Source organism: Bos taurus, chromosome 3 (assembly GCF_002263795.3).
Source record: "Bos taurus isolate L1 Dominette 01449 registration number 42190680 breed Hereford chromosome 3, ARS-UCD2.0, whole genome shotgun sequence".
Lineage (NCBI taxonomy): Eukaryota > Metazoa > Chordata > Mammalia > Artiodactyla > Bovidae > Bos > Bos taurus.
This window is the reverse complement of record NC_037330.1, coordinates 93,294,558-93,321,480: the sequence shown is the minus strand read 5'-3', so window position 1 is coordinate 93,321,480 and position 26,923 is coordinate 93,294,558. Positions and strand designations below refer to the sequence as shown.

Sequence of the window (26,923 nt, the reverse complement as noted above, 5' to 3'; positions counted from 1 at the left end):
GTAAAAGTTCTTTACAAAATATATGCTTTGCAAAGATTTTTCTCCCAGTCTGTGACTTTCCTTTTCATTCTCTTACTAGTGTCTTTAAAGAGCAAAAGTAAAAACTTTTGGCTAAGTCCTATCTAAGAAATCTTTTTCTAACCTTGGGTCACAAAGATCTTTTCCTGTGTTTTTTTCCCTAAATGTTTTATGCTTTCAGCCTTACAGTTAGATTTGTAACCCATTTTGAGTTAATTTTTATGGATGATACAAAGTATTAATTTGAGCCCATTTTTTACATGGTGATTTCCAGTTGTTGGAGTGCCACTTATTGGAAACTCTACTTTATCCATTGTATTGCCTTTGTCAAAGATCTACTGATTTAGTTCCTAAATATGTGGGCATTATTTCTGGTTCCTCTTTTCTTTCCAGTTAACCAATTTGTCTGTCTTTACATGAGTACCGTGCTGTTTTGATTACTATACCTTTATAACAGTTCTTGAAATTAGGTAGCTTTAGCCCTCAATTTTATTCTTTTTCAGAGTTGCTTGGCTATTCTAGCTTCTTTGCATTTCTATAGAAATTTAAAATCAGCTTGTTGATTTCTACAGAAAACCTTCCTGTAATTTTTTATTAGGGTTAAGTTGAATGTATAGATTTATTTGGGAGTGAATTGAGACTCAAACAATAGTGAATTTTCTGACCCATAAACAAAATATATATCCCCATTTATTTAGGCCTTTAACTTTTTCCAGAAATATAGTTTTCATCATATAGGTCTTGCATATCTTTGTCAGATTTATCCCTAAGTATTTCATATTTTTGGTGCTGTTGTGAATGGTATTTTTTTCAGTTTCAAATTTTTATTCCTAGTATATAGAAATATAATCAAATTTTTGTATATTCATCTTGTAGCCTTGCCAAAACTGACTTGTTAATTTGAGTAGTTGTTTAAAAACGCTATCAGGTTTTCTGCATAGATAATCATATCATCTGTGGATAAAGACAGTTTTACGTTTTCCCCTGTATCTTCATGAAATGGTCTTCTTTGCTCTGTCAAGTCTTTGCACTGAGATCTACTTTGGCTGATTTAATATGGCCACTCTAGCTTTCAATTTTTAACCCGTGCTAACATGGTAGGCCTAATGCTAAAGCTGAAACTCCAGTACTTTGGCCACCTCATGCGAAGAGTTGACTCATTGGAAAAGACCCTGATGCTGGGAGGGATTGGGGGCAGGAGGAGAAGGGGATGACAGAGGATAAGATGGCTGGATGGCATCACCGACTCAATGGACATGAGTTTGAGTAAACTCCAGGAGTTGGTGAGGGACAGGGAGGCCCAGCGTGCTGAGATTCATGGGGTCGCAAAGAGTCGGACACGACTGAGCAACTGGACTGAACTGAACTGAACATGGTATACCTTTTTTTTTAACTTTTAAGCTTTAACCTATTTGTGATTTTATGTTTAAAGTGCATTGGCAGGATTTAGTTGGTTCTTGTTTTTCTGCTCTGCACTGGCAATGTCTGCTTTTGGTTGGGATATTTAGACTGCATTTGATGTGATTATTAATATGGCTGTTTATGTTCTCTTTGTCCTAGCTGCTCTTTATTCCTGTTTCTCTCTTTTTTTCGGCCTAGTTTTGGATTGCTTTTTGTTTCTCCATTTTATCTTTATTATTATGGCCTATCTTCAAGTGTTATTATACTACTACACCAGTAGTAAAAGAACATTACCACAGTGCATTTCCATTTCTCCTGTCCAGGCTTTACAATACTGTAGTTGTGAATTTTTCTTTTACATATGTTATAAAGCCCACAAGAAATTATTATTTTTGTTTAATAAGAAAACCTTATCTATTTAAGGTTAATGTAGTTGCTGCTTTATTCCTTTGAGTAAATTCATATTTCCACTTGCTGTCATCACATAGAATGTGCTTTTTCAGTGTATACTGAGTCCATTAAAGCATTTTGCCCTTTGAAACTCAACAAATCTTTGCTTTCTCAAAAAGCCAGGCTCCAACAATAGAAAAACATGCTTTTTTATGTTATTTATGCCAAGACTTTTAGATGTCTAATTTGAAACTAAAGCTGCTGCTGCTGCTGAGTCACTTCAGTCGTGTCCGACTCTGTGCGATCCCATAGACGGCAGCCCATCAGGCTCCCCCGTCCCTGGGATTCTCCAGGCAAGAACACTGGAGTGGGTTGCCATTTCCTTCTCCAGTGCATGAAAGTGCAAAGTGAAAGTGAAGTCGCTCAGTCGTGTCCGACCCTCAGTGACGCCATGGACTGCAGCCTACCGGGCTCCTCTGTCCATGGGATTTTCCAGGCAAGAGTATTGGAGTAGGGTGCCATTGCCTTCTCCAGAAACTAAAGCTAAATGATTAATTTTTGGACTTGGCTGTCTTAATGGCATATGAAGAGTTATGTGTTCAAGGAGGCAGGACGAACAAAAGAATACAGATAATATCTCAAGATATTATTTCCTGTAATTTTTTCATTCTGTAGATTTCCATAGCATTTTGTACTCATCTTAATAGCACTGTGAATCCTCTGTATCTTCAGTACTTAGTGGAGTGGTTGATACATGTTTAAATAGTTTATTTTCAGTAGCAACCAGACTTTATGCCTATGTAGCTGAGTCCTAAGCTATTTATTTTTATATAAAAAGACTGTCCAACATCTTCTGAGGAAATTTTTGAAGCAAGATGGTAGTAAAATGAGGTAATAAGGTTAAAAATTTTTTTATCCTTCACAAGAGATTTTAAGAAGTATGTTACCATTTGAATATACTTCTTTGACAGGATGCCTATTCCTGTGCCCATTCACAGTTTATAAAAGTATCATGTTCATGTTTGATAGTCTGTTTTTTTCCAAGGAGAGGAAAAGTATGGTTTTCGATTCAGTGCCAGAAATTATCCAAGGAAGGAAAATTTAAAAAAAAAATGTTACTCATGTAAATGCTTTTGTAACTGTCTGCTGCGCCTTCTTGGCAAATGGATTTCTGAGGCCAACTTTTGACTTCCACCCTTTACAGATCTATTATAGATTCTAGAAGTATAAGAAGTGCCAGCTTATTCTGAAGCAGATAAACAGAAAGCTCATATAATTAGTATGTTTTCTCAGTGTCAGTCCTCTTTTGTTAAAAGCAAATAAATAAGTTAACATCAATCTTTATTCCCTTCCTTCCTTCTTTTCTTGCCACATGTGAGTTAAGCAAATCATGAGTAGAGATTTAATGCAGTGTACCACATCTTCTAAAATATCAGTGGTAGGTGTGACTGAGATGACTGCAAAATCTGGTGCTTCCAGGGTATTCATGTTCTCTCTCTCTCTGTCCCTCCCCACCCCCTCCACTCTCTTCTCTTTCATTCCCCTTGGCTGTCTTGAATACCCTCTAGCCTCATTACTTAACTTTCTATTTCTAGGCTGTGTTCCTTTATATGCCTATCTTATTTATTAGATCTTCTGAGCCTTGAGCAGTATCAGCACAGAATAGGCATTCTGTAAATATTTGTTGGATGAATGGGTAGATGAATATCTAATTGGTTCCTTGCATTTTTTACTAAGACTATATCATAAGCATTTTCCTAAATTTAAAAAATTTTTGTAAACTCATTTCAAATAGGAATATAGTACTTTGTCATATGAATAGATCATACTTTATTTAACTATGTCACAGTTATTTCACTTGTATATATCTAGTTTTTCACTGTTCTAAGAATGTGATGAACAGATAGCTTTGTGTGTAAGACTTTTCCTATACCTGATTATTTTCATAGAATGGTTTTCAAGGCATTTTAAATGCTCTTAATAATTTTGTACTTTGCTTTCTAAAAAGATTGTGCATTTGAACTATTATCCATAGTGTATGAAGGTGACTGTGTTGCCATAGTCTCCATAGCATTGATAAGCTCCATTTTTAAACATCCTGACTAGTGAGGTTGGTTAAAGTGGTATCTTTCTATTTGATCAAGGTGAAGTTGATATTTTTCTCAAATATTTGTAAACTATGTATATTTATTCTTTTGGGACAAGAACTAGCCCTATTTCCCCACCTGTGTATTCATAAGACAAGTTTGAATACTGTTTTTTATCTTAAGTATGCGTGAATGTTTAAACTTTTTATTTGGCAGATTTCAAGTAAAACTGATTGCTCCAAAATTTGGATATATTAGAATTATTCACTTTGACCTTAATATTCAAAATGTTCACAATTCAAAAAAATCATTCCAAGATATAGAATTACCTATTTTAAAACAATGTTTAAAATATATATTCTGTAAAAATATGTAGACATTGCCTACAAAGGAGAAATGGCAGTTAAATTTCCTGAGGAGGTTGAAGTTGTATAGAAAACTGTCTTATGTTTTCCAATTTCCCCACTCTTCTTTTTTTTTTTTTGATGTTCTTTCTCAAGACTTTATCAAGCATAGTAGAAAACTTGTATACATATATATAAATAATATGTATAATATATATATTTTAGAAAACTTATGAATTTTTGCCTAACATTTTGATTCCATTTGTTTGACTTAGTATGAATAGAATGCTAGATTTCTAATTTAAAAAAATAGATATGCAACAAGCAACAAAGATTTACTGTATAGCACAGGGAACTATAGTCAATATCTTGTAATAACCTATAATGGAAAATAAAACTAATGTGTAGTGTATAACTGAATCACACAATAAAAGAATTCTACTTTTTAAAATTTAGTAATGTTTATCTTTTTGCCAGTTTTTCTAAATGTCCTATGGACATCTATTAACAATATATTAGATACAAAATTTTAAATACATTTGTATAGAATATAAGATTAATATAAATTAATATAAATAGAAATCTATTGTATTTAAACTATTAATGACATCATTCAAGATGCTTTTGTAACTTTTTCCGCACTTGATAAAATATTCTCAGAGAAATGTTGATATGTGTCACTATGATTATATATATTTTTCTTTTCCCTTCTATTTCTTCTGACTTTTGCTTTATGTATCTTTGTTTCTTTGTTGTTAGGTGTCTAATGGTTTATGATATCTCTCTTCTTTGTGAATTGTACCTTTTATCATTAAAAATGCTCATCTTTGTTTTCATTTAAAATAAATAAATTTAATTAAAAAAAATAAAACTGTCATAGGTACTTGGGAATCAGATACTGTGATTGGGGGTGGGTGTAAGAACAGATATTACAGGTAGACCTGTTTGCTGTGCCTTCAGGGAAGACAATGAAACCAGTCTTTCCTGATAGAACATTCTTAAATAGCTGGTATGGGAGAAAAACAAATGTAAATCAGGAGACCTAGAGTCTAATCTCAACTCTGGAATTAGCCTGCTTTGTCTCCATTCACAAATTACTTAATCTTACAGTTTTCTTACAGTTTCTCATTGCTAATGTTTTAACTAAACAAGGGCCATACACCCATGGTTTGGTGTATAAAGCCAAACTCTAACAGTGGGCGTTTGCAGCAAAGTAAGGGTTTATTTACAGGGTGCCATGAGAGTGAGAAACAAGTCTCAGATCTACTCCAGATTAGTCTTTGAATTAGGGATGTTTTAAAGAAGAAGGACAAAGACTGGAATTAATCATCATGTTGTGACATTTATGTGACATTTTTCAATCATGGTTTTGGGAGTCAGAATGTGTTTGGTTTATGATTCTCAGGGCAGGTGGTCCATGGCTTGGGGGTCTGTGAGTTCATCTGGCCAGGAAAAATAACCTGAGTTTGTATGTTAATAATGGTATATACAACAGCAATTTTATTACAGTAACTATGTTATCAACAACAGTAATCTTAGTCATCTGACTCTAATTAGTGTTCAGTTAGCAGAGGATTGAGGGGACAAGAAAGGGATTGAGGGCAAAGGAGACAAGTTTTGGATAAAGAGATTAATCATAAATTCAGAAAGGGAACTCAGTTTTAGGGGGGGCTCATAAGTTCTTCCCAACTCTAAAAATCTGATTTTATTATCCAGAGGACAAAATACAGTTTTTATGAATCCAGTGCTATTCTTGTGAATAGGTCTGTAAAACAACTCATTCTTTCTAGGAACTTTTTGAGAAGAGTAATAGGAAAATTTCCTATACTAGCTAAATTTTTTAGGTGAAGCCAATTACCAATCCTGGATTATATTCTTTTGATATATTAAGAATGGCAAAATTAAATTATTTTTATGCTCTTTTGCCTCAGCCAAAGAACTGTATATTCAGTGTTTTCTCTTTCAACATTGCCAAAAAATGACAGGTTGGGTAAATTTAAAGAGCACAGGGAATTTCTTTGTTGTAGTTTAGTCACTCAGTCCTGTCCAAGTCTTTGCGAGCCCATGGACTGCGGCACGCCAGGCTTCCCTGTCTTTCACCATCCCCTGGACCTTGCTCAAACTCATGTCTATAGGACCTTTGTTGGCAAAGTGACATCTCTGATTTTTAATATGCTAAGTTTGTCATAACTTTCCTTCCAAGAAGCAAGCATCTTTTAATTTCATGGCTACAGTTAACCATCTGCAGTGATTTTGGAGCCCAATAGTCTTTCACTGTTTCTATTGTTTCCCAGTCTATTTGCCATGAAGTGATGGGACTGGATGCCATGATCTCAGTTTTTTGAACCCTGAGTTTTAAGCCAGCTTTTTTCACTATCCTCTTTCACCTTCATCAAGAGGCTCTTTAGTTCCTCTTCACTTTCTGCCATAAGGGTGGTGTCATCTGCATATCTGAGGTTATTGATTTTTCTCCCAGCAATCTTGATTCCAGCTTGTGCTTCTTCCAGACCAGCATTTCTCATGATGTATTCTGCATAGAAGTTAAATAAGCAAGGTGACAGTATACAGCCTTGACATGCTCCTTTCCGAATTTGGAACCAGTCTGTTGTTCCATGTCGGGTTCTAACTGTTGCTTCCTGACCTGCATATGGCTTTCTCAGGAGGCAGGTAAGGTAGTCTGGTATTCCCATGTCCTTCCCTCCCCCCCCCCCCCCCCCCCGCCTTTTTTTTTTCCCATGTCTTTTTAAAGAATTTTCCAGTTTGTTGTGATGCACACAGTCAAAGGCTTTAGCGTAGTCAATGAAATACAAGTTGATGTTTTTCTGGAATTCTCTTGCTGTTTCTATGATCCAGTGAATGTTGGCAATTTGATCTCTGGTTCCTCTGCTTTTTTTAAATCCAGCTTGAACATCTGGAAGTTCTCGGTTCATGTACTATTGAAGCCTAGCTTGGAGAATTTTGAGAATTACTTTGCTAGCATGTGAAATGAGTGCAATTGTGCAGTAGTTTGAACATTCTTTGGCATTGCATTGCATTGGGATTGGAATGAAAACTGACCTTTTCCAGTCCTGTGGCCACTGCTTTTTCCAAATGTCTTAAGCTTGCATATCTTCTAAATACAGAGATTATTCAGGGAGAAAAAATGACTAGCTGCAAAAACCCTCCAGGCTTTTAAGAGAAGTTATTACTTAGGGAATCATGGTCTTGGCTGAATAAATTGGGTTAGTTAAAAATCACACTTAAATGTTAGCCGTTCCTTTGCTTGAGAAAACTGATTGGGGCTTGGGGCTTCCCTGGTGGCTTAGACGGTAAAGAATCCGCTCGCAATGAGGGAGACCTGGATTTGATCCCTGGGTAGGGAAGATCCCCTGGAAAAGGGAACAGCTACCCAAACGAGTATTCTGGCCTGGAGAATTCCATGGACAGAGCAGCAGGCTAGAGTCCATGGGATCGCAAAGAGTCCGAGGTGACTAAGGGACTTTCACTTTCTTTCACTTTTCTAAACCAAGGGAATCTGACTGTTCTGTGTTCGATTTGTTAGGTCTGGCTCAGTGCGTTGAACTCTGCTGGCATCTGAGAGGGGAAGCCGGAAAAAGGCAAGTTCCTGGTGCAAAGGTTGCTCTGCAGCATAATATAGGCATCGGAGGAGCTGTCGTTGTTACGCTGTACAAGATGGGCTTTCCTGAAGCTGCCAGGTAAGTGGCGTTCTGGATTTAGTTTGGCAATGAACCCTTCTGACTTCTCGCAACTGTTACATTGTACATGTAAAAAAAAGTCCCAATTTTATTGTGTTAGTACTTAAAGAGACCAAGTATCTCATTACCTTGCTTTAACAACTTGGCTTTAAAATGTTAAAGCTGGTAATGAACTTTCAACCTTAACCAGCCTTAGGAAAATTTTGTTCAAAAAGGAGGCAGCATAGTGAAAAGAGAATGCTAAACCAGAAGCCAGAGCTAGCTGGGAATATGTTTAACAGCTTTATTGGGGCGCAGTTCACATGGCACAAATTCACCATTTTACCTGTATATGGTTTTTAGGATATCATAGAATTGTGCATTCTTCACCACAGTTAGCTTTAGAACATTTTTAATACCCCCAAAGAAGAGGAACCACGTACCCATTAGTAGTCATTCCCCATCCTCACTTTTTGCAGGCTCTGGCAACCACTAATCTATTTTCTGTCTCTAAGGTTTTGCCTTATTCTGGACATTTTATATAAATGAAATCATAAAATAGGTGGCCTTTTGTGATTGCTGCTTTCATTTAGCATAATGTTTCAGGGTTCATCCATGTTATAAAAAGGAATGTAATACTTCATTCCTTTTAATGGCTGAATAATATTCCATTATAAGGGTTCTGATTTCTTCAAATTCTCATTGACACTTGTTATTGTCTGTTTTTTTATTTTAGGTATCCTAGTGGGTATGAAGTCATATCTCATTGTTGTTTTGGTTTGCATTCCCTTAACGGATACTGATGTTGAACATCTTGTCATTTGCTCATTGGCCATTTGTATATCTTAGGAGAAATACCTATTCAGATATTTTGGCTGTTTTAAAATTGGGTTGTCTTTTGTTATTGAGTTGTAATAGTTCTTTAACAACCACTTTTTGAGGGCCTGATGTGAGCACTGAGACTAAAATAGGTGTTTTGTCTGCACATCTTTGTTTAATCCTCATAAAAGGCGCACATGGTAAGTTTTGTACCTTGTTTATAGGTGAAAAAATTGATGGTCACAGTTAAAATAATTTATCTAAAGAGTCTTAAGTGGTAGCAGTCAAGACTCTAACCTTCATCTATCTGAGTACAAAGTTCCTGGTTTTTGGCTATTCTGTGCTTCTGATCTTTGATATTGTTGAAACAGTGCCTGTGTTCCAGACCTTAGAATGAAAATTTCAGCAAACATAGAAGGAATTCATACACTAAATAGTTAACCCTCAAAGTCCCTTCCAACTTTCTAATCCTTATCTATCGAAGTTCAAATTTCCTGTTTTGTTGGCTACTATGTGCTGATCTTTGACATTGTTGAAACATGCCTGTGTTCTAGGCCTTAGAATAAAAATTTCAGGAAGCATAGAAGGAATTCATATACTAAACAGTCTTCAGAGTCCCTTCTAACATTTTATATACTAGATTTCTTCCAGAAAACTTATGGATAAACCAAGTAAAAAAATATAGTCAGACTTCAGTTTCTACTAAAAAAACTTTGAATATTAAGATATCATGAGGAGCATCCTTTTATAAGATGAGTAATCTCTTTTCTGAGTTTGTGTAAGTTCAGCTTCCCTAAAGCAGGGCACATATCAAATAAATTGTAAGATATGAAGAATTTTCAGAAAACATTGTTATAACTTTATATATTAATTTTTTTCCTAATCTGGATGAAAAGTTGCTTAATCATTATTAGCTTGATAAGCTTTCAACACAGGCAAAATAATTACCTGTGATTTGTTGGAACTAGTCTGGACTCTCCCCCAATGAAGTGTCAAGATACTTTGTATGTACACGTAAAAGTGTTCATTATTTTATCACATACAATTAGGAAGAAGTGGCAAGCTTGCAGAAGGGCACAGTGATGATTATGAGTAAAGGCTGAAAAATTAGACTATTAATAAAATGAAATTGGCTTGTGGAGGATTTTAAGCCACTCATTCAGACTTTTGACTGAGAAGATGGTATACCACAGATAACTCTGCTCTCAGTGGAACAGAAAAAAATTAGAATTTAGCTAAGGGAGAATTCAGTGTAATTCAGTTCCATTTAGTCATGATTTACTGAATACCTACTGTGTGCCAAGAATTGGGGATATAAATAAGATTTTTTTTAAAGCCGTGGTATCTGATTCTTGAGCAGCTGACATTTAGTACGGTTTCATAGAAAGTGAGTTTCCTGGCCTGGATCTTGAAGGGTAAAATGGAGTTTGCTAAGACAGGGGTATTCCAGACACAGGGAGTAGCAAGGGCAAATGGATGGAAGGATGAAGTAGCCTTGGGCTTCCCATGTGGTGTCAGTGATAAAGAACCCTCCTGCCAATGCAAGAGATATGAGAGACAGAGTTTCTGTCCCTGAGTCTGGAAGATCTCTTGGAGGAGGGCACGGCAACCCACTCCAGTATATATGCCTGGAGAATCCCATGGACAGAGGAGCCTGGCAGGCTACAGTCCATAAGGTCGCAAAGTTGGACATGACGGAAGCGACTTCTCACGCTGCAGGCATGCATGAGGTAGCCTGCCAGGGTCTGAGAGCTGTGTGCATTTCATTCAGCTTTGGTGGGAGCGTACCTCCACTCCTCATTGTGATGTTAATATGACTCCTCTAGTAGGTTCACTTTTCAACCTCTTAGACTTTCCAAGGGCTTCTCAGGTGGTGCATAGGTAAAGAATCCATCTGCCAATCCAGGAGACACAGGAGACTTGGGTTCTATCACTGGATCGGGAAGATCCCCTGAGGAAGGGAATGGCAACCCACTCCAGTATTCTTGCCTGGAAAATCCCACGGACAGAGGAGCTAGGTGGGCTACAGTCCATGGGGTTGCAAAGAGTCGGACATGATTGAGCATACACACAGGCTTTCCAAAACCATCTTTGACCTTCCGTCTTAGCTGGTTACTTTTCCTTGTACCTTGTTGAAAAAACAGAAGCTATTAGACCCAAACTCCCTCATCGTCCATCCCAAGGCTTCCTGACCTATTTAGAATTCAGTTCAGTCGCTCAGTTGAGTTCTACTCTCTGCTACCTCATGGACTGTATGTAGCATGCCAGGCTTCCTTGTCCATCACCAACTCCCAGGACTTGCTCAGACTCCTGTCCATTGAGTCGGTGATGCCATTCAACCATCTTATTCTCTGTTGTCCCCTTCTCTTCCTGCCTTCAGTCTTCCCCAGCATCAGGGTCTTTTCAAATGAGTCAGTTCTTCGAGTCAGGTGGTCAAAGTATTGGAGCTTCAGGGTCAGTCCTTCCAATGAATATTCAGGACTGATTTCCTTTGCAATTGGCTGGTTGGATCTCTTTGCAGTCCAAGGGACTCTCAAGAGTCTACTCCAACACCACAGTTCAAAAGCATCTATTCTTCAGCACTCAGCTTTCTCTATAGTCCAGCTCTCACATCCATACATGACTACTGGAAAAGCCACGGCTTTGACTAGATGGACCTTTGTTGGCAAAGTAATGTCTCTGCTTTTTAATATGCTGTCTAGGTTGGTCATAGCTTTTCTTCCAAGGAGCAAGCGTCTTTTAATTTCATGGCTACAGTCACCATCTGCAGTGATTTTGGAGCCCAAGAAAATAAAGTCTCTCACTGTTTCCATTGTTTCCCCATCTATTTGCCATAAAGTGATGGGACCGGATGCCATGATCTTCATTTTTTGAATGTTGAGTTTTAAGCCAGCTTTTCACTCTCCTCTTTCACTTTCATCAAGAATCTCTTTAGTTCTTCTCCGCTTTCTGACATCTTAATTCCAGCTTGTGCTTCATCCAGCCTGGCATTTCTCATGATGTACTCTGCAAGTAAGTTAAATAAGCAGGGTGACAATATACAGCCATGATGTACTCCTTTCCTAATTTGCAACCAGTCTAGTGTTCCATGTCTGGTTCTAACTGTTGCTTCTTGACCTGCATATCTAGAATTACACCCATCTAATCTCTTCTGTGAGTCTCATCTTTCACAGGCTGCTAGATCTCATCCCCCTTCACCTTCTTAAGACTTCTCTCCTCTTTTCCCCTGGTTCATCATCATCATCAGGCAAACATGCTATGATATGTTCATCTAAAAACAAAAGCAAATCTTCCTTAATGCCACCCTCCCCCTCCAGAGACCACTCCATTTCACTCTTCCCTTGAAAGTAATGTCTCAAAAGAGCCACAATGTCTGTATTTCCCTCTCCTATACACTCTTTAGTTTACCATTTTCTGACTTCTGTCTTCCAGCATTCACTTAAAATTGATTTTGTCAAAGTCACCCGAAAAATCCTGTTGCCAGTCCAGTGGGAGTTTGCCCTTTGACATAGTTTCCTCCTGCTTCCCTCCTCCCTCCCTCCAGAATTCTTTCTCACCTCTGTTACACCTTGCTCTTCTGGTTTTCCTCTTGCATCACTGGCTGCTGCTTCCTCTTCTCTCCCAGACTTGTAAATAATCAAGTCCTAGTCTTCTTTCTCTATAATGCCCTTAAGATGAACTTGTTTGTTCACATGGATTTAAATGCCTTCATTATGCTAATGATTACCCACTTTATCTCAGCCGAGACCTATTCTGGCTCCAGACTCTCATACCCAGCTGCCTTCTTGTCTCACATACTGACTGTGCTTGAGATGGAACTTTGATCCCCTTTATTCAAATTTAACTCAGATGACCATTATATCTACTACTGTGGACAGGAATCCCTCAGAAGAAATGGAGTGGCCATAATGGTCAACAAAAGAGTCCGAAATGCAGTACTTGGATGCAATCTCAAAAACGACAGAACGATCTCTGTTCGTTTCCAAGGCAAACCATTCAATATCACAGTAATCCAAGTCTATGCCCCAACCAGTAATGCTGAAGAAGCTGAAGTTGAACGGTTCTATGAAGACCTACAAGACCTTGTAGAACTAACACCCAAAAAAGACATCCTTTTCATTATAGGGGACTGGAATGCAAAAGTAGGAATGTCAAGAAATACCTGGAGTAACAGGCAAATTTGGCCTTGGAATACGGAATGAAGCAGGGCAAAGACTAATAGAGTTTTGCCAAGAAAATGCACTGGTCATAACAAACACCCTCTTCCAACAACACAAGAGAAGACGCTACACACGGACATCACCAGATGGTCGACACCGAAATCAGATTGATTATATTCTTTGCAGCCAAAGATGGAGAAGCTCTATACAGTCAGCAAAAACAAGACCAGGAGCTGACTGTGGCTCAGACCATGAACTCCTTATTGCCAAATTCAGACTGAAATTGAAGAAAGTAGGGAAAACCACTAGACCATTCAAGTATGACCTAAATCAAATCCCTTATGATTATACAGTGGAAGTGAGAAATAGATTTAAAGGCCTAGATCTGATAGATAGAGTGCCTGATGAACTATGGAATCAGGTTCGTGACATTGTACAGGAGACAGGGATCAAGACCATTCCCATAGAAAAGAAATGCAAAAAAGCAAAATGGCTGTCTGGGGAGGCCTTACATATAGCTGTGAAAAGAAGAGAAGCGAAAAGCAAATGAGAAAAGGAAAGATATAAACATCTGAATGCAGAGTTCCAAAGAATAGCAAGAAGAGATAAGAAAGCCTTCTTCAGCGATCAATGCAAAGAAATAGAGGAAAACAACAGAATGGGAAAGACTAGAGATCTCTTCAAGAAAATCAGAGATACCAAAGGAACATTTCATGCAAAAATGGGTCCGATAAAGGACAGAAATGGTATGGACCTAACAGAAGCAGAAGATATTAAGAAGAGATGGCAAGAATACACAGAAGAACTGTACAAAAAAGATCTTCACGACCCAGATAATCACGATGGTGTGATCACTCACCTAGAGCCAGACATCCTGGAATATGAAGTCAAGTGGGCCGTAGAAAGCATCACTACGAACAAAGCTAGTGGAGGTGATGGAATTCCAGTTGAGCTATTTCCAAATCCTGAAAGATGATGCTGTGAAAGGGCTGCACTCAATATACCAGCAAATTTGGAAAACTCATCAGTGGCCACAGGACTGGAAAAGGACAGTTTTCATTCCAATCCCAAAGAAAGGCAATGCCAAAGAATGCTCAAACTACCAGACAATGGCACTCATCTCACACGCTAGTAAAGTAATGCTCAAAATTCTCCAAGCCAGGCTTCAGCAATATGTGAACTGTGAACTTCCTGATGTTCAAGCTGGTTTTAGAAAAGGCAGAGGAACCAGAGATCAAATTGCCAACATCGGCTGGATCATGGAAAAAGCAAGAGAGTTCCAGAAAAACGTCTATTTCTGCTTTATTGACTATGCCAAAGCCTTTGACTGTGTGGATCACAATAAACTGTGGAAAATTCTTCAAAGAGATGGGAATACCAGACCACCTGATCTGCCTCTTGAGAAATTTGTATGCAGGTCAGAAGCAACAGTTAGAACTGGCCATGTAACAACAGACTAGTTCCAAATAGGAAAAGGAGTACGTCAAGGCTGTATATTGTCACCCTGTTTATTTAACTTATATGCCGAGTACATCATGAGAAACACTGGACTGGAAGAAACACAAACTGGAATCAAGATTGCCAGGAGAAATATCAATAACCTCAGATATGCAGATGACACCACCCTTATGGCAGAAAGTGAAGAGGAACTAAAAAGCCTCTTGATGAAAGTGAAAGAGGAGAGTGAAAAAGTTGGCTTAAAGCTCAACATTCAGAAAACGAAGATCATGGCATCCAGTCCCACCACTTCATGGGAAATAGATGGGGAAACGGTGGAAACAGTGTCAGACTTTATTGTTCTGGGCTCCAAAATCACTACAGATGGTGACTGCAGCCATGAAATTAAAAGACACTTACTCCTTGGAAGGAAAGTTATGACCAACCTAGATAGCATATTCAAAAACAGAGACATTACTTTGCCAACAAAGGTCCGTCTAGTCAAGGCTATGGTTTTTCCTGTGGTCATGTTTGGATGTGAAAGTTGGACTGTGAAGAAGGCTGAGCACCAAAGAATTGATGCTTTTGAACTGTGGTGTTGGAGAAGACTCTTGAGAGTCCCTTGGACAGCAAGGAGATCCAACCAGTCCATTCTGAAGGAGATCAGCCCTGGGATTTCTTTGGAAGGAATGATGCTAAAGCTGGAAACGCCAGTACTTTGGCCACCTCATGCGAAGAATTGACTCATTGGAAAAGACTCTGATTCTGGGAGGGATTGGGGGCGGGAGGAGAAGGGGACGACAGAGGATGAGATGGCTGGATGGCATCACTGACTCGATGGATGTGAGTCTGAGTGAACTCTGGGAGTTGGTGATGGACAGGGAAGCCTGGCGTGCTGCAATTCATGGAGTTGCAAAGAGTCGGACACGACTGAGCGACTGATCTGATCTGATTCCCACTACATTCTTCCTTTTGTCTATAAATGGCACTACCATCCCCTCAGTTATTCAAACCAAACACTTAAATCATCCTTGGTCTTTCCCCTCCCCCTTAGATCTCCCTCATTCCCAGCAGCAAGGCCTTTGAAAATCTATTTTGAATCCATTTCCTTCTCTTCATCTCCTCTGGCATACTGCTTCCACTGTAGTCCATACCACCACCACTTCCTATCTGGACCACTTCAGCAGCCTCATAACTCTCTCCCCACCTAAGTTCTTGCCCAGCCTGGCCACTGCACACTGTTTTAAGAATAAGCACAGATCAAACTATTTCACTTTCCTGTTGAATCATTTCAGGGAGTTTCTGAATTCCCTGCTTTGGCCTGCATGGTCTGGTCCCTGCCCAATTCTCCCCCCACTTACTGGACTCTAGTGACTGGTCCTGTTTTACTTTCTTTGAAACACAAACTGGAATCAAGATTGCCAGGAGAAATATCAATAGCCTCAGATATGCAGATGACACCACCCTTATGGCAGAAACTGAAGAGGAACTAAAAAGTCTCTTGATGAAAGTGAAAGTAGAGAGTGAAAAAGTTGGCTTAAAGCTCAACGTTCAGAAAACGAAGATCATGGCATCCAGTCCCACTACTTCATGGGAAATAGATGGGGAAATGGTGGAAACAGTGTCAGACTTTATTGTTCTGGGCTCCAAAATCACTACAGATGGTGACTGCAGCCATGAAATTAAAAGATGCTTACTCCTTGGAAGGAAAGTTATGACCAACCTAGATAGCATATTCAAAAGCAGAGACATTACTTTGCCAACAAAGGTTCATCTAGTCAAGGCTATGGTTTTTCCTGTGGTCATGTATGGATGTGAGAGTTGGACTGTGAAGAAAGCTGAGTGCTGAAGAATTGATGCTTTTGAACTGTGGTGTTGGAGAAGACTCTTGAGAGTCCCTTGGACTGCAAGGAGATCCAACCAGTCCATTCTGAAGGAGATCAGCCCTGGGATTTCTTTGGAAGGAATGATGCTAAAGCTGAAACTCCAATACTTTGGCCACCTCATGCAAAGAGTTGACTCATTGGAAAAGACTCTGATGCTGGGAGGGATTGGGGGCAGGAGGAGAAGGGGATGACAGAGGATGAGATGGCTGGATGGCATCACTGACTCGATGAACGTGAGTCTGAGTGAACTCCGGGAGATGGTGATGGACAGGGAGGCCTGGCGTGCTGCGATTCATGGGGTCACAGAGTCGGACACGACTGAGTGACTGATCTGATCTGATCTGAACATTACAAATTCTTTTTTCTCTTTCAGAATCTTTGCAGTTTCCTCATTGAATGGTTAGCTCTTTTTCTTTATTTTATTGGGTCTTAGCTTAAATTCATTTGGTCAGAGACATCATTCCTTGACTGCTTTACCTAAAGTAGATTCCTGTTTTTGTTTGCTTTCTAATATTTTCAATTATTTTTGTGTGCTTATTTCTTTGTGTCCTGGAAAAATATAAACTCAGTGAGGACTGGGACTGGGTCTGGCTTGTTTGCCTTTATACTCCCAGTGCCTCTAACAAGGCTTGGCATTTGGCAAGCAGCCATTAAATATGTATGAAATGACAGAAAGAAGGGAAGAGGAGGGAGAAATGGGTGGGATCAGTGGGGAGAGAGAAAGAGAGAAGGAAGGAGAGAGGATAGAGAAATGAAAGGCTTTGCTTACTGAGAAGCTGCTACACTCTTTGACTCCTTCAGGTATATATTTCTTGTGTTTACTTGTCCCAGCCCAACCACAACCAGCATGCTTGTGTCATTTCAGAGGAGTTAAAATCCTAAGGCTCCCTCATCTTCCACAGGTCTTTGAGTTTACTTCGGCCTCTAACACTTGAGCCTCTGCAGCCTGTAATCGTTGCGGCTCTCATTTTTTAACCATGGGCCAGTATCTCTGCAAGTTACCTTCTGCACAGGATTCCATTTAATTCTGCAAAGTCATTGGCACTGACTACCTTCTTGCCTGCCTCCCCACAAGAGGTTGTACAGAGATGAAGTAGCTCGCTCAGCATCATATGGCTACCGAATGGAGGAGCCTTGGGATTCTAACCCAGGCCTTTGTACCTGTAGGGACTATGTTCCTTCTGCCATATCAGGTCATTTATCTGTAGTTGTTCCCTAAGTAACAAACAACCAATAGGCAGATGTTGTTAAATTCATGTCTTATAGCTAAAAAATAAATTTTCAGTCCAGCCTCTGCTTACTCTTCTTATACCCTGTTTAATCACCATCGTCTCTTGCCTGGGGATTTGTAGCCTCTAAATTGGTCTTCCTGCCTCCCACTTGCCCTTTTATAGTCCATTTTCCAGGTGGCAGTCAGATTTATTTTTTTAGACATGTAAATTGGATTGTGCTACTCTCCAGGTTATATATACCCTACAGTTCTTCTCACAGTACTTAAAATAAAACCCGCACTCTGAACTATGATGTATAAAGCCCCTTGTTATCTTGCCCTGTGTTACTGTGACCTTAGATCCTTCTCCTCTGCCCTGCTCCAGCCATGCTGGCCTTCTTATACTTCCTTTAACTGCCAAGCTAGTTTCTGTATCCCATTCTTCACACTGAAAATGTAGAACTGACTTTCCTGCCTAAATCTTTACATCAGTTCAGTTCAGTTCAGTTCAGTCGCTCAGTTGTGTCCGACTCTTTGCGACCCCATAAATCACAGCACACCAGGCCTCCCTGTCCATCACCAATTCCTGGAGTTCACTCAAACTCATGTCCATTGAGTCAGTGATGCCATCCAGCCATCATATCCTCTGTTGTCCCCCTCTCCTCCTGCCCCTAATCCCTCCCAGCATCAGGGTCTTTTCCAATGAGTCAGCTCTTCGCATGAGGTGGCCAAAGTACTGGAGTTTCAGCTTTAGCATTGTTCCTTCCAATGAACACCCAAGACTGATCTCCTTTAGAATGGACCGGTTGGATCCCCTTGCAGTCCAAGGGACTCTCAAGAGTCTTTTCCAACACCACAATTCAAAAGCATCAGTTCTTCGGTGCTCAGCTTTCTTCACAGTCCAACTCTCACATCCATACATGACCACAAGAAAAACCATAGCCTTGACTAGACGGACCTTTATTGGCAAAGTGATGTCTCTGTTTTTGAATATGCTATCTAGGTTGGTCATAACTTTCCTTCCAAGGAGTAAGTGTCTTTTAATTTCATGGCTCTAGTCACCATCTGCAGTGATTTTGGAGCCCAGAAAAGTAAAATCTGACACTGTTTCTACTGTTTCCCCATCTATTTCCCATGAAGTGGTGGGACCAGATGCCATGATCTTAGTTTTCTGAATGCTGAGCTTTGAGCCAACTTTTTCACTCTCCTCTTTCACTTTCATCAAGAGGCTTTTTAGTTCCTCTTCACTTTCTGCCATAAGGGTGGTGTCATCTGCATATCTGAGGTTATTGATATTTCTCCTGGCAATCTTGATTCCAGCTTGTGCCTCTTCCAGTCCAGCGTTTCTTATGATGTTCTCTGCATGTAAGTTAAATAAGCAGGGTGACAATATACAGCCTTGACGTACTCCTTTTCCTATTTGGAACCAGTCTGTTGTTCCATGCCCAGTTCTAACTGTTGCTTCTTGACCTGCATACAGGTTTCTCAAAAGGCAGCTCAGGTGGTCTGGTATTCCCATCTCTTTCAGAATTTCCCACGGTTCATTGTGATCCACACTGTCAAAGACTTTGGCATAGTCAATAAAGCAGAAATAGATGTTTTTCTGGAACTCTCTTGCTTTTTCCATGATCCAGCAGATGTTGGCAATTTGATCTCTGGTTCCTCTGCCTTTTCTTTACATGGCAGGCTCATTTACAAAATTTAAGACCTAATTTAAATATCACCTCCCCAGAGAGGAAGAAGCCACCCAACACACATAAATATACTTTCATTATATCCTCTTAACTTGCCTTATTTTCTTCATAGTAACTATATTCTTTATTTTTTTGCATGTTCATTGTCTCCCCCACTGGCATAAAAGCTTCATGAGGATAGGTTCATTGGTTTACCTTTTTTTCAGGACGGCGCCTACTACCTGGTGAGCAATCAGTATTTGTTGAAAAATGAGAATAAAAGTTTAATTGTTTTAATTGCCCTAAAAACAATTTCCTTTGGGTGAAAGTCCGAACATCTCTCTTAGAGTTTTTGAAAATTACTACATTTATACAGCATTTACTATATAAATGTTGAAAAAAAAAAAAACCCAGTACCTAGTACCTATGGGGCTCCATGGATTGAAATCTATTATTTTCCTCAATTCTTCTAGAACTCATCAAATTGAGGCTGCTCCAACCAGCTCTTCAGTTGATGGATTTAAGGCAAATCTTGTCTTTAAGGAGATTGAGAAGAAGCTTGAAGACGTAAGTACAATTTATGTAAAATACTACCAGGAGGACCGTGGGCTAGTGGAAGTGGATACAGATTTCGGGTGTTGCCATGAAGTGGTATACGTTGAAAATTTATAGCATATTGTCAAGTACTGAGTGTATCTTAGATTTCTCAGTGTCTGTTATGGCTTCCTTGTAATTCTGGTAAAAGTGCATTCAGAGATAGTAAATCTCCAGATTTGAGTTATATAAAGGGATTAAAATCTGTTTTGGTCTAATTTCCTTTTGGATTAAAAAGATCTTACTTAGAATCATTCAAAAGAATAATATTTAAAGGAGCCTTAAAAGCATCTAATATTAAAAGTCCTTTTAAAAAGAATTTTTTTGCGTTTGAGTTTTTCAGAGTTTTCAGATCTGTTTTTCTTGTTGTAAAAATGAGCTCATCAAGAGAATTATACAGAAACATACAAAAAAATTTTTTTAATTTAATTTTATTTAACTTTACAATATTGTATTGGTTTTGCCATATATCAAAATGAATCTGCCACAGGTATACATGTGTTTCCCATCCTGAACCCTCCTCCCTCCTCCCTCCCCATACTATCTCTCTGGGTCGTCCCAGTGCACCAGCCCCAAGCATCCAGTATAGTGCATCGAACCTGGACTGGCGACTCGTTTCATATATGATATTATACGTATTTCAATGCCATTCTCCCAAATCATTCCACCCTCTCCCTCTCCCACAGAGTCCAAAAGACTGTTCTATACATCAGTGTCTCTTTTGCTGTCTCGTATACAGGGTTATTGTTACCATCTTTCTAAATTCCATATATATGTGTTAGTATACTGTATTGGTGTTTTTCTTTCTGGCTTACTTCACTCTGTATAATAGGCTCCAGTTTCATCCACCTCATTTGGACTGATTCAAATGTATTCTTTTTAATGGCTGAGTAATACTCCATTGTGTATATGTGCCACAGCTTTCTTATCCATTCATCTGCTGATGGACATCTAGGTTGCTTCCATGTCCTGGCTATTATAAACAGTGCTGCGATGAACAATGGGGTACATGTGTCTCTTTCAATTCTGGTTTCCTCAGTGTGTATGCCCAGTAGTGGGATTGCTGGATCATAAGGCAGTTCTAGTTCCAGTTTTTTAAGGAATCTCCACACTGTTCTCCATAGTGGCTGTACTAGTTTGCATTCCCACCAACAGTGTAAGAGGGTTCCCTTTTCTCCACACCCTTTCCAGCATTTATTGCTTGTAGACTTTTGGATCGCAGCCATTCTGACTGGTGTGAAATGGTACCTCATAGTGGTTTTTATTTGCATTTCTCTGATAATGAGTGATGTTGAGCATCTTTTCATGTGTCTGTTAGCCATCTGTATGTCTTCTTTGGAGAAATGTCTGTTTAGTTCTTTGGCCCATTTTTTGATTGGGTCATTTATTTTTCTGGAATTGAGCTGTAGGAGTTGTTTGTATATTTTTGAGATGAGTTGTTTGTCTGTTGCTTCACTTGCTATTATTTTCTCCCATTCTGAAGGCTGTCTTTTCACCTTGCTTATAGTTTCCTTTGATGTGCAGAAGCTTTTAAGTTTAATTAGGTCCCATTTGTTTATTTTTGCTTTTATTTCCAATATTCTGGGAGGTGGGTCTTAGAGGATCCTGCTGTGATGTTTGTCAGAGAGTGTTTTGCCTATGTTCTCCTCTAGGAGTTTTATAGTTTCTGGTCTTATGTTTAGATCTTTAATCTATTTTGAGTTTATTTTTGTGTATGGTGTTAGAAAGTGTTCTAGTTTCATTCTTTTACAAGTGGTTGACCAGTTTTCCCAGCACCACTTGTTAAAGAGATTGTCTTTAATCCATTGTATATTCTTGCCTCCTTTGTCAAAGATAAGGTGTCCATATGTGTGTGGATTTATCTCTGGGCTTTCTATTTTGTTCCATTGATCTATATTTCTGTCTTTGTGCCAGTACCATACTGTCTTGATGACTGTGGCTTTGTAGTAGAGCCTGAAGTCAGGCAGGTTGATTCCTCCAGTTCCATTCTTCTTTCTCAAGATAGCTTTGGCTACTCGAGGTTTTTTGTATTTCCATACAAATTGTGAAATTATTTGTTCTAGCTCGGTGAAGAATACTGTTGGTAGCTTGATAGGGATTGCATTGAATCTATAAATTGCTTTGGGTAGTATGCTCATTTTCACTATATTGATTCTTCCGATCCATGAACATGATATATTTCTCCATCTGTTATTGTCCTCTTTGATTTCTTTCACCAGTGTTTTATAGTTTTCTATATATAGGTCTTTAGTTTCTTTAGGTAGATATATTCCTAAGTATTTTATTCTTTTTGTTGCAATGGTGAATGGAATTGTTTCCTTAATTTCTCTATTTTCTCATTATTAGTGTATAGGAATGCAAGGGATTTCTGTGTGTTGATTTTATATCCTGCAACTTTACTATATTCATTGATTAGTTCTAGTAATTTTCTTGTAGAGTCTTTAGGGTTTTCTATGTAGAGGATCATGTCATCTGCAAACAATGAGAGTTTTACTTCTTCTTTTCCAGTTTGGATTCCTTTTATTTCTTTTTCTGCTCTGATTGCTGTGGCCAAAACTTCCAAAACTATGTTGAATAGTAATGGTGAAAGTGGGCACCCTTGTCTTGTTCCTGACTGAAAGGTTGTTGTTGAATCACACGAATACACTGGGATTCTTGGCCCCCGGAGGAGAAGAATTCAATCCGGGGCCAGAGACGAGGCTTGATCACTCGGAGCTTTTGTGTAATAAAGGTTTATTAAAGTATAAAGGAGATAGAGAAAGCTTCTGACATAGGCATCAGAAGGGGGCAGAAAGAGTACCCGCTTGCTGGTGTTAACAATGAGGTTATATAATCCAAAGAATGTCTGGAGGTTGTAAAGACCTCCTCCGACCTACTCCCATAATTTACATTTTAAGATAACACTGTCCTCAGGCAAGATACATCCTTGTAAAGACCAGGTATACTCCCATAATTAACATTTTAAAATAACAGAAGGTTGAATCCAAAGACTGTCCTTAGGCAGGATACATTATTGGTATATAATCCTAAGGAATGTGGAGAAAGAAAAAAAGTTTGTCCTTTTTTCCTCCTTGAGAATTCCAGACCCCTCTCTCCTTGGGGACCCCTAGACTTCCTATCAACCTGCCTAGGAACTGACTCTCTCACTGACTTTAGGAGAAATGCTTTCAATTTTTCACCATTGAGGATAATGTTTGCTGTGGGTTTGTCATATATAGCTTTTATTATAAGTTGAGGTATGTTCCTTCTATTCCTGCTTTCTGGAGAGTTTTTATCATAAATGGATGTTGAATTTTGTCAAAGGCTTTCTCTGCGTCTATTGACATAATCATATGGTTTTTGTTTTTCAATTTGTTAATGTGGTGTATTACATTGATTGATTTGCGGATATTGAAGAATCCTCGCATCCCTGGGATAAAGCCCACTTGGTCATGGTGTATGATCTTTTTAATGTGTTGTTGGATTCTGATTGCTAGAATTTTGTTAAGGATTTTTGCATCTATGTTCATCAGTGATATTGGCCTGTAGTTTTCTTTTTTTGTGGCATCTTTGTCAGGTTTTGGTATTAGGGTGATGATGGCCTCATAGAATGAGTTTGGAAGTTTACATTCCTCTGCAATTTTCTGGAAGAGTTTGAGTAGGATAGGTGTTAGCTATTCTGTAAATTTTCGGTAGAATTCAGCTGTGAAGCCGTCTGGACCTGGGCTTTTGTTTGCTGGAAGATTTTTTGATTACAGTTTCAATTTCCGTGCTTGTGATGGGTCTGTTAAGATTTTCTATTTCTTCCTGGTCCAGTTTTGGAAAGTTGTACTTTTCTAAGAATTTGTCCATTTCTTCCAAGTTGTCCATTTTATTGGCATATAATTGCTGATAGTAGTCTCTTATGATCCTTTGTATTTCTGTGTTGTCTGTTGTGATCTCTCCATTTTCATTTCTAATTTTATTGATTTGATTTTCTCCCTTTGTTTCTTGATGAGTCTGGCTAATGGTTTGTCAATTTTATTTATCCTTTCAAAGAACCAGCTTTTGGCTTTGTTGATTTTTGCTATGGTCTCTTTTGTTTCTTTTGCATTTATTTCTGCCCTAATTTTTAAGATTTCTTTCCTTCTACTAACCCTGGGGTTCTTCATTTCTTCCTTTTCTAGTTGCTTTAGGTGTACAGTTAGATTATTCATTTGACTTTTTTCTTGTTTCTTGAGGTATGCCTGTATTGCTATGAACTTTCCCCTTAGGACTGCTTTTACAGTGTCCCACAGGTTTTGGGTTGTTGTGTTTTCATTTTCATTCATTTCTATGCAAATTTTGATTTCTTTTTTGATTTCTTCTGTGATTTGTTGGTTATTCAGCAGCGTGTTGTTCAGCCTCCATATGTTGGAATTTTTAATAGTTTTTCTCCTGTAATTGAGATCCAATCTTACTGCATTGTGGTCAGAAAAGATGCTTGGAATGATTTCAATTTTTATGAATATACCAAGGCTAGATTTATGGCCCAGGATGTGATCTATCCTGGAGAAGGTTCCGTGTGCGCTTGAGAAAAAGGTGAAATTCATTGTTTTGGGATGAAATGTCCTATAGATATCAATTAGGTCTAACTGGTCTATTGTATCGTTTAAAATTTGTGTTTCCTTGTTAATTTTCTGTTTAGTTGATCTATCCATAGGTGTGAATGGGGTATTAAAGTCTCCCACTATTATTGTGTTATTGTTAATTTCCCCTTTCATACTTATTAGTATTTGTCTTACATATTGTGGTGCTCCTATGTTGGGTGCATATATATTTATAATTGTTATATCTTCTTCTTGGATTGATCCTTTGATCATTATGTGGTGACCTTCTTTGTCTCTTTTCACAGCCTTTGTTTTAAAGTCTGTTTTATCTGATATGAGTATTGCTACTCCTGCTTTCTTTTGGTCCCTATTTGCATGGAAAATCTTTTTCCAGGCCTTCACTTTCAGTCTGTATGTGTCCCCTGTTTTGAGATGGGTCTCTTGTAAACAACATATGTAGTGGTCTTGTTTTTTTATCTATTCAGCCAGTCTTTGTCTTTTGGTTGGGGCATTCAACCCATTTACGTTTAAGGTAATTACTGATAAGTATGATCCCGTTGCCATTTACTTTATTGTTTTGGGTTCGAATTTATACACTCTTTTTGTGTTTCCTGTCTAGAGAAGTATCCTTTAGTATTGGTTGGAGAGCTGGTTTGGTGGTGCTGAATTCTCTCAGCTTTTGCTTGTCTGTGAAGCTTTTGATTTCCCCTTCATATTTGAATGAGATCCTTGCTGGGTACAATAATCTGGGCTGTAGGTTATTTTCTTTCATCACTTTAAATATGTCTTGCCATTCCCTCCTGGCTTGGAGAGTTTCTATTGAAAGATCAGCTGTTATCCTTATGGAAATTCCCTTGTGTGTTATTTGTTGTTTTTCCCTTGCTGCTTTTAATATTTGTTCTTTGTGTTTGATCTTTGTTAATTTGATTAATATGTGTCTTGGGGTGTTTCGCCTTGGGTTTATCCTGTTTGGGACTCTCTGGGTTTCTTGGACTTGGGTGATTATTTCCTTCCCCATTTTAGGGAAGTTTTCAACTATTATCTCCTCAAGTACTTTCTCGTGGTCTTTCTTTTTGTCTTCTTCTTCTGGGACCCCTATGATTCGAATGTTGTAGCATTTAATATTGTCCTGGAGGTCTCTGAGATTGTCCTCATTTCTTTTAATTCGTTTTTCTTTTTTCCTCTCTGATTCATTTATTTCTACCATTCTATCTTCTAATTCACTAATCCTATCTTCTGCCTCTGTTATTCTACTATTTGTTGCCTCCAGAGTGTTTTTGATCTCATTTATTGCATTATTCATTGTATATTGACTCTTTTTTATTTCTTCTAGGTCCTTGTTAAACCTTTCTTGCATTTTCTCAATCCTTGTCTCCAGGCTATTTATCTGTGATTCCATTTTGATTTCAAGATTTTGGATCAATTTGACTATCATTATTCGGAATTCTTTCTCAGGTAGATTCCCTATCTCTTCCTCTTTAGTTTGGTTTGGTGGGCATTTATCCTGTTCCTTTACCTGCTGGGTATTCCTCTGTCTCTTCATCTTGTTTAAATTGCTGAGTTTGGGGTACCCTTTCTGTATTCTGGCAGTTTGTGGAGTTCTCTTTATTGTGGCGTTTCCTCACTGTGTGTGGTTTTGTATAGGTGGCTTGTCAAGGTTTCTTGGTTAGGGAAGCTTGTGTCGGTGTTCTGGTGGGTGGAGCTGGATTTCTTCTCTCTGGAGTACAATGAAGTGTCCAGTAATGAGTTATGAGATGTCTATGGTTTTGGGGTGACTTTGGGCAGCCTGTATATTGGAGCTCAGGGCTGTATTCCTGTGTTGCTGGAGAATTTGCTTGGTATGTCTTGCCCTGGAACTTGTTGGCCCTTGTGTGGTGCTTGGTTTCAGTGTAGGTATGGAGGCATTTGATGAGCTCCTGTCAATTAATGTTCCCTGGAGTCAGGGTTGGGACTTAAGCCTCCTGCTTCCAGTTATCGGTCTTATTTTTACAGTAGTCTCAAAACTTCTTCTTCTATACAGCACCATTGATAAAACATCTAGGTTAAAGATGAAAAGTTTCTCCACCATGAGGGTCACCCAGAAAGGTTCACAGCATTACATGGAGAAGAGAAGAGGGAGGAGGGAGTTGGAGTGACCCAAATGAGATGAGGTGGAATCAATAGAGGAGAGAGCAGGCTAACCAGTAATCACTTCCTTATGTGCACTCCACAACTGGACTGCTCAGAGATGTTCACGGAGTTATACAGAGAAGAGAAGAGGGAGGAAGGAGACAGAAGTGGCCAGGAGGATAAAAGGAGGGAATGAAAAGGAGAGAGACAGATCCAGCCAGTAATCAGTTCCCTAAGTGTTCTCCACCATCTGGAACACACAGAAATTCACAGAGTTGGGTAGAGTAGAGAAGGGTTAGGGAGGAGACACAGGCGACCTGGTGGAAAAAAGGACAGTCTGAAGGGGGAGAGAGCAGTCAAGCCAGTAATCTCGCTCCCTAGTAAAAAATGGGTACTGAAGATTGGGTTCTTAAAGGTACAAAATTGATAACGAATTCCTAAAAGCAAAAATTAAAAATCTAGAGTAGAGTTTGGAATTTCAAAAATACAATGTTAAAGAAAAGAAGAAGGAAAAGAAAGAGAGAAAAAGAAAAAAAAAAAGTCACAAAAATTATAAAGAAAATATAGGTACAAA

General features: G+C 38.7%; 1 protein-coding gene across 4 annotated transcripts in view; it reads left to right on the top strand.

Annotated features, from left to right (window-relative positions):
- The window catches only part of SCP2 (sterol carrier protein 2), a 119,207-nt gene that overhangs the window by 72,127 nt on the left and 20,157 nt on the right, over window positions 1–26,923 (top strand). For all 4 annotated transcript variants that reach the window (XM_024986990.2, XM_010803499.4, XM_024986992.1 and 1 more), the window contains 2 exon segments: window positions 7,782–7,935; window positions 19,573–19,666. In XM_024986990.2, coding sequence (XP_024842758.1) covers window positions 7,782–7,935; window positions 19,573–19,666 — 248 coding nt within the window.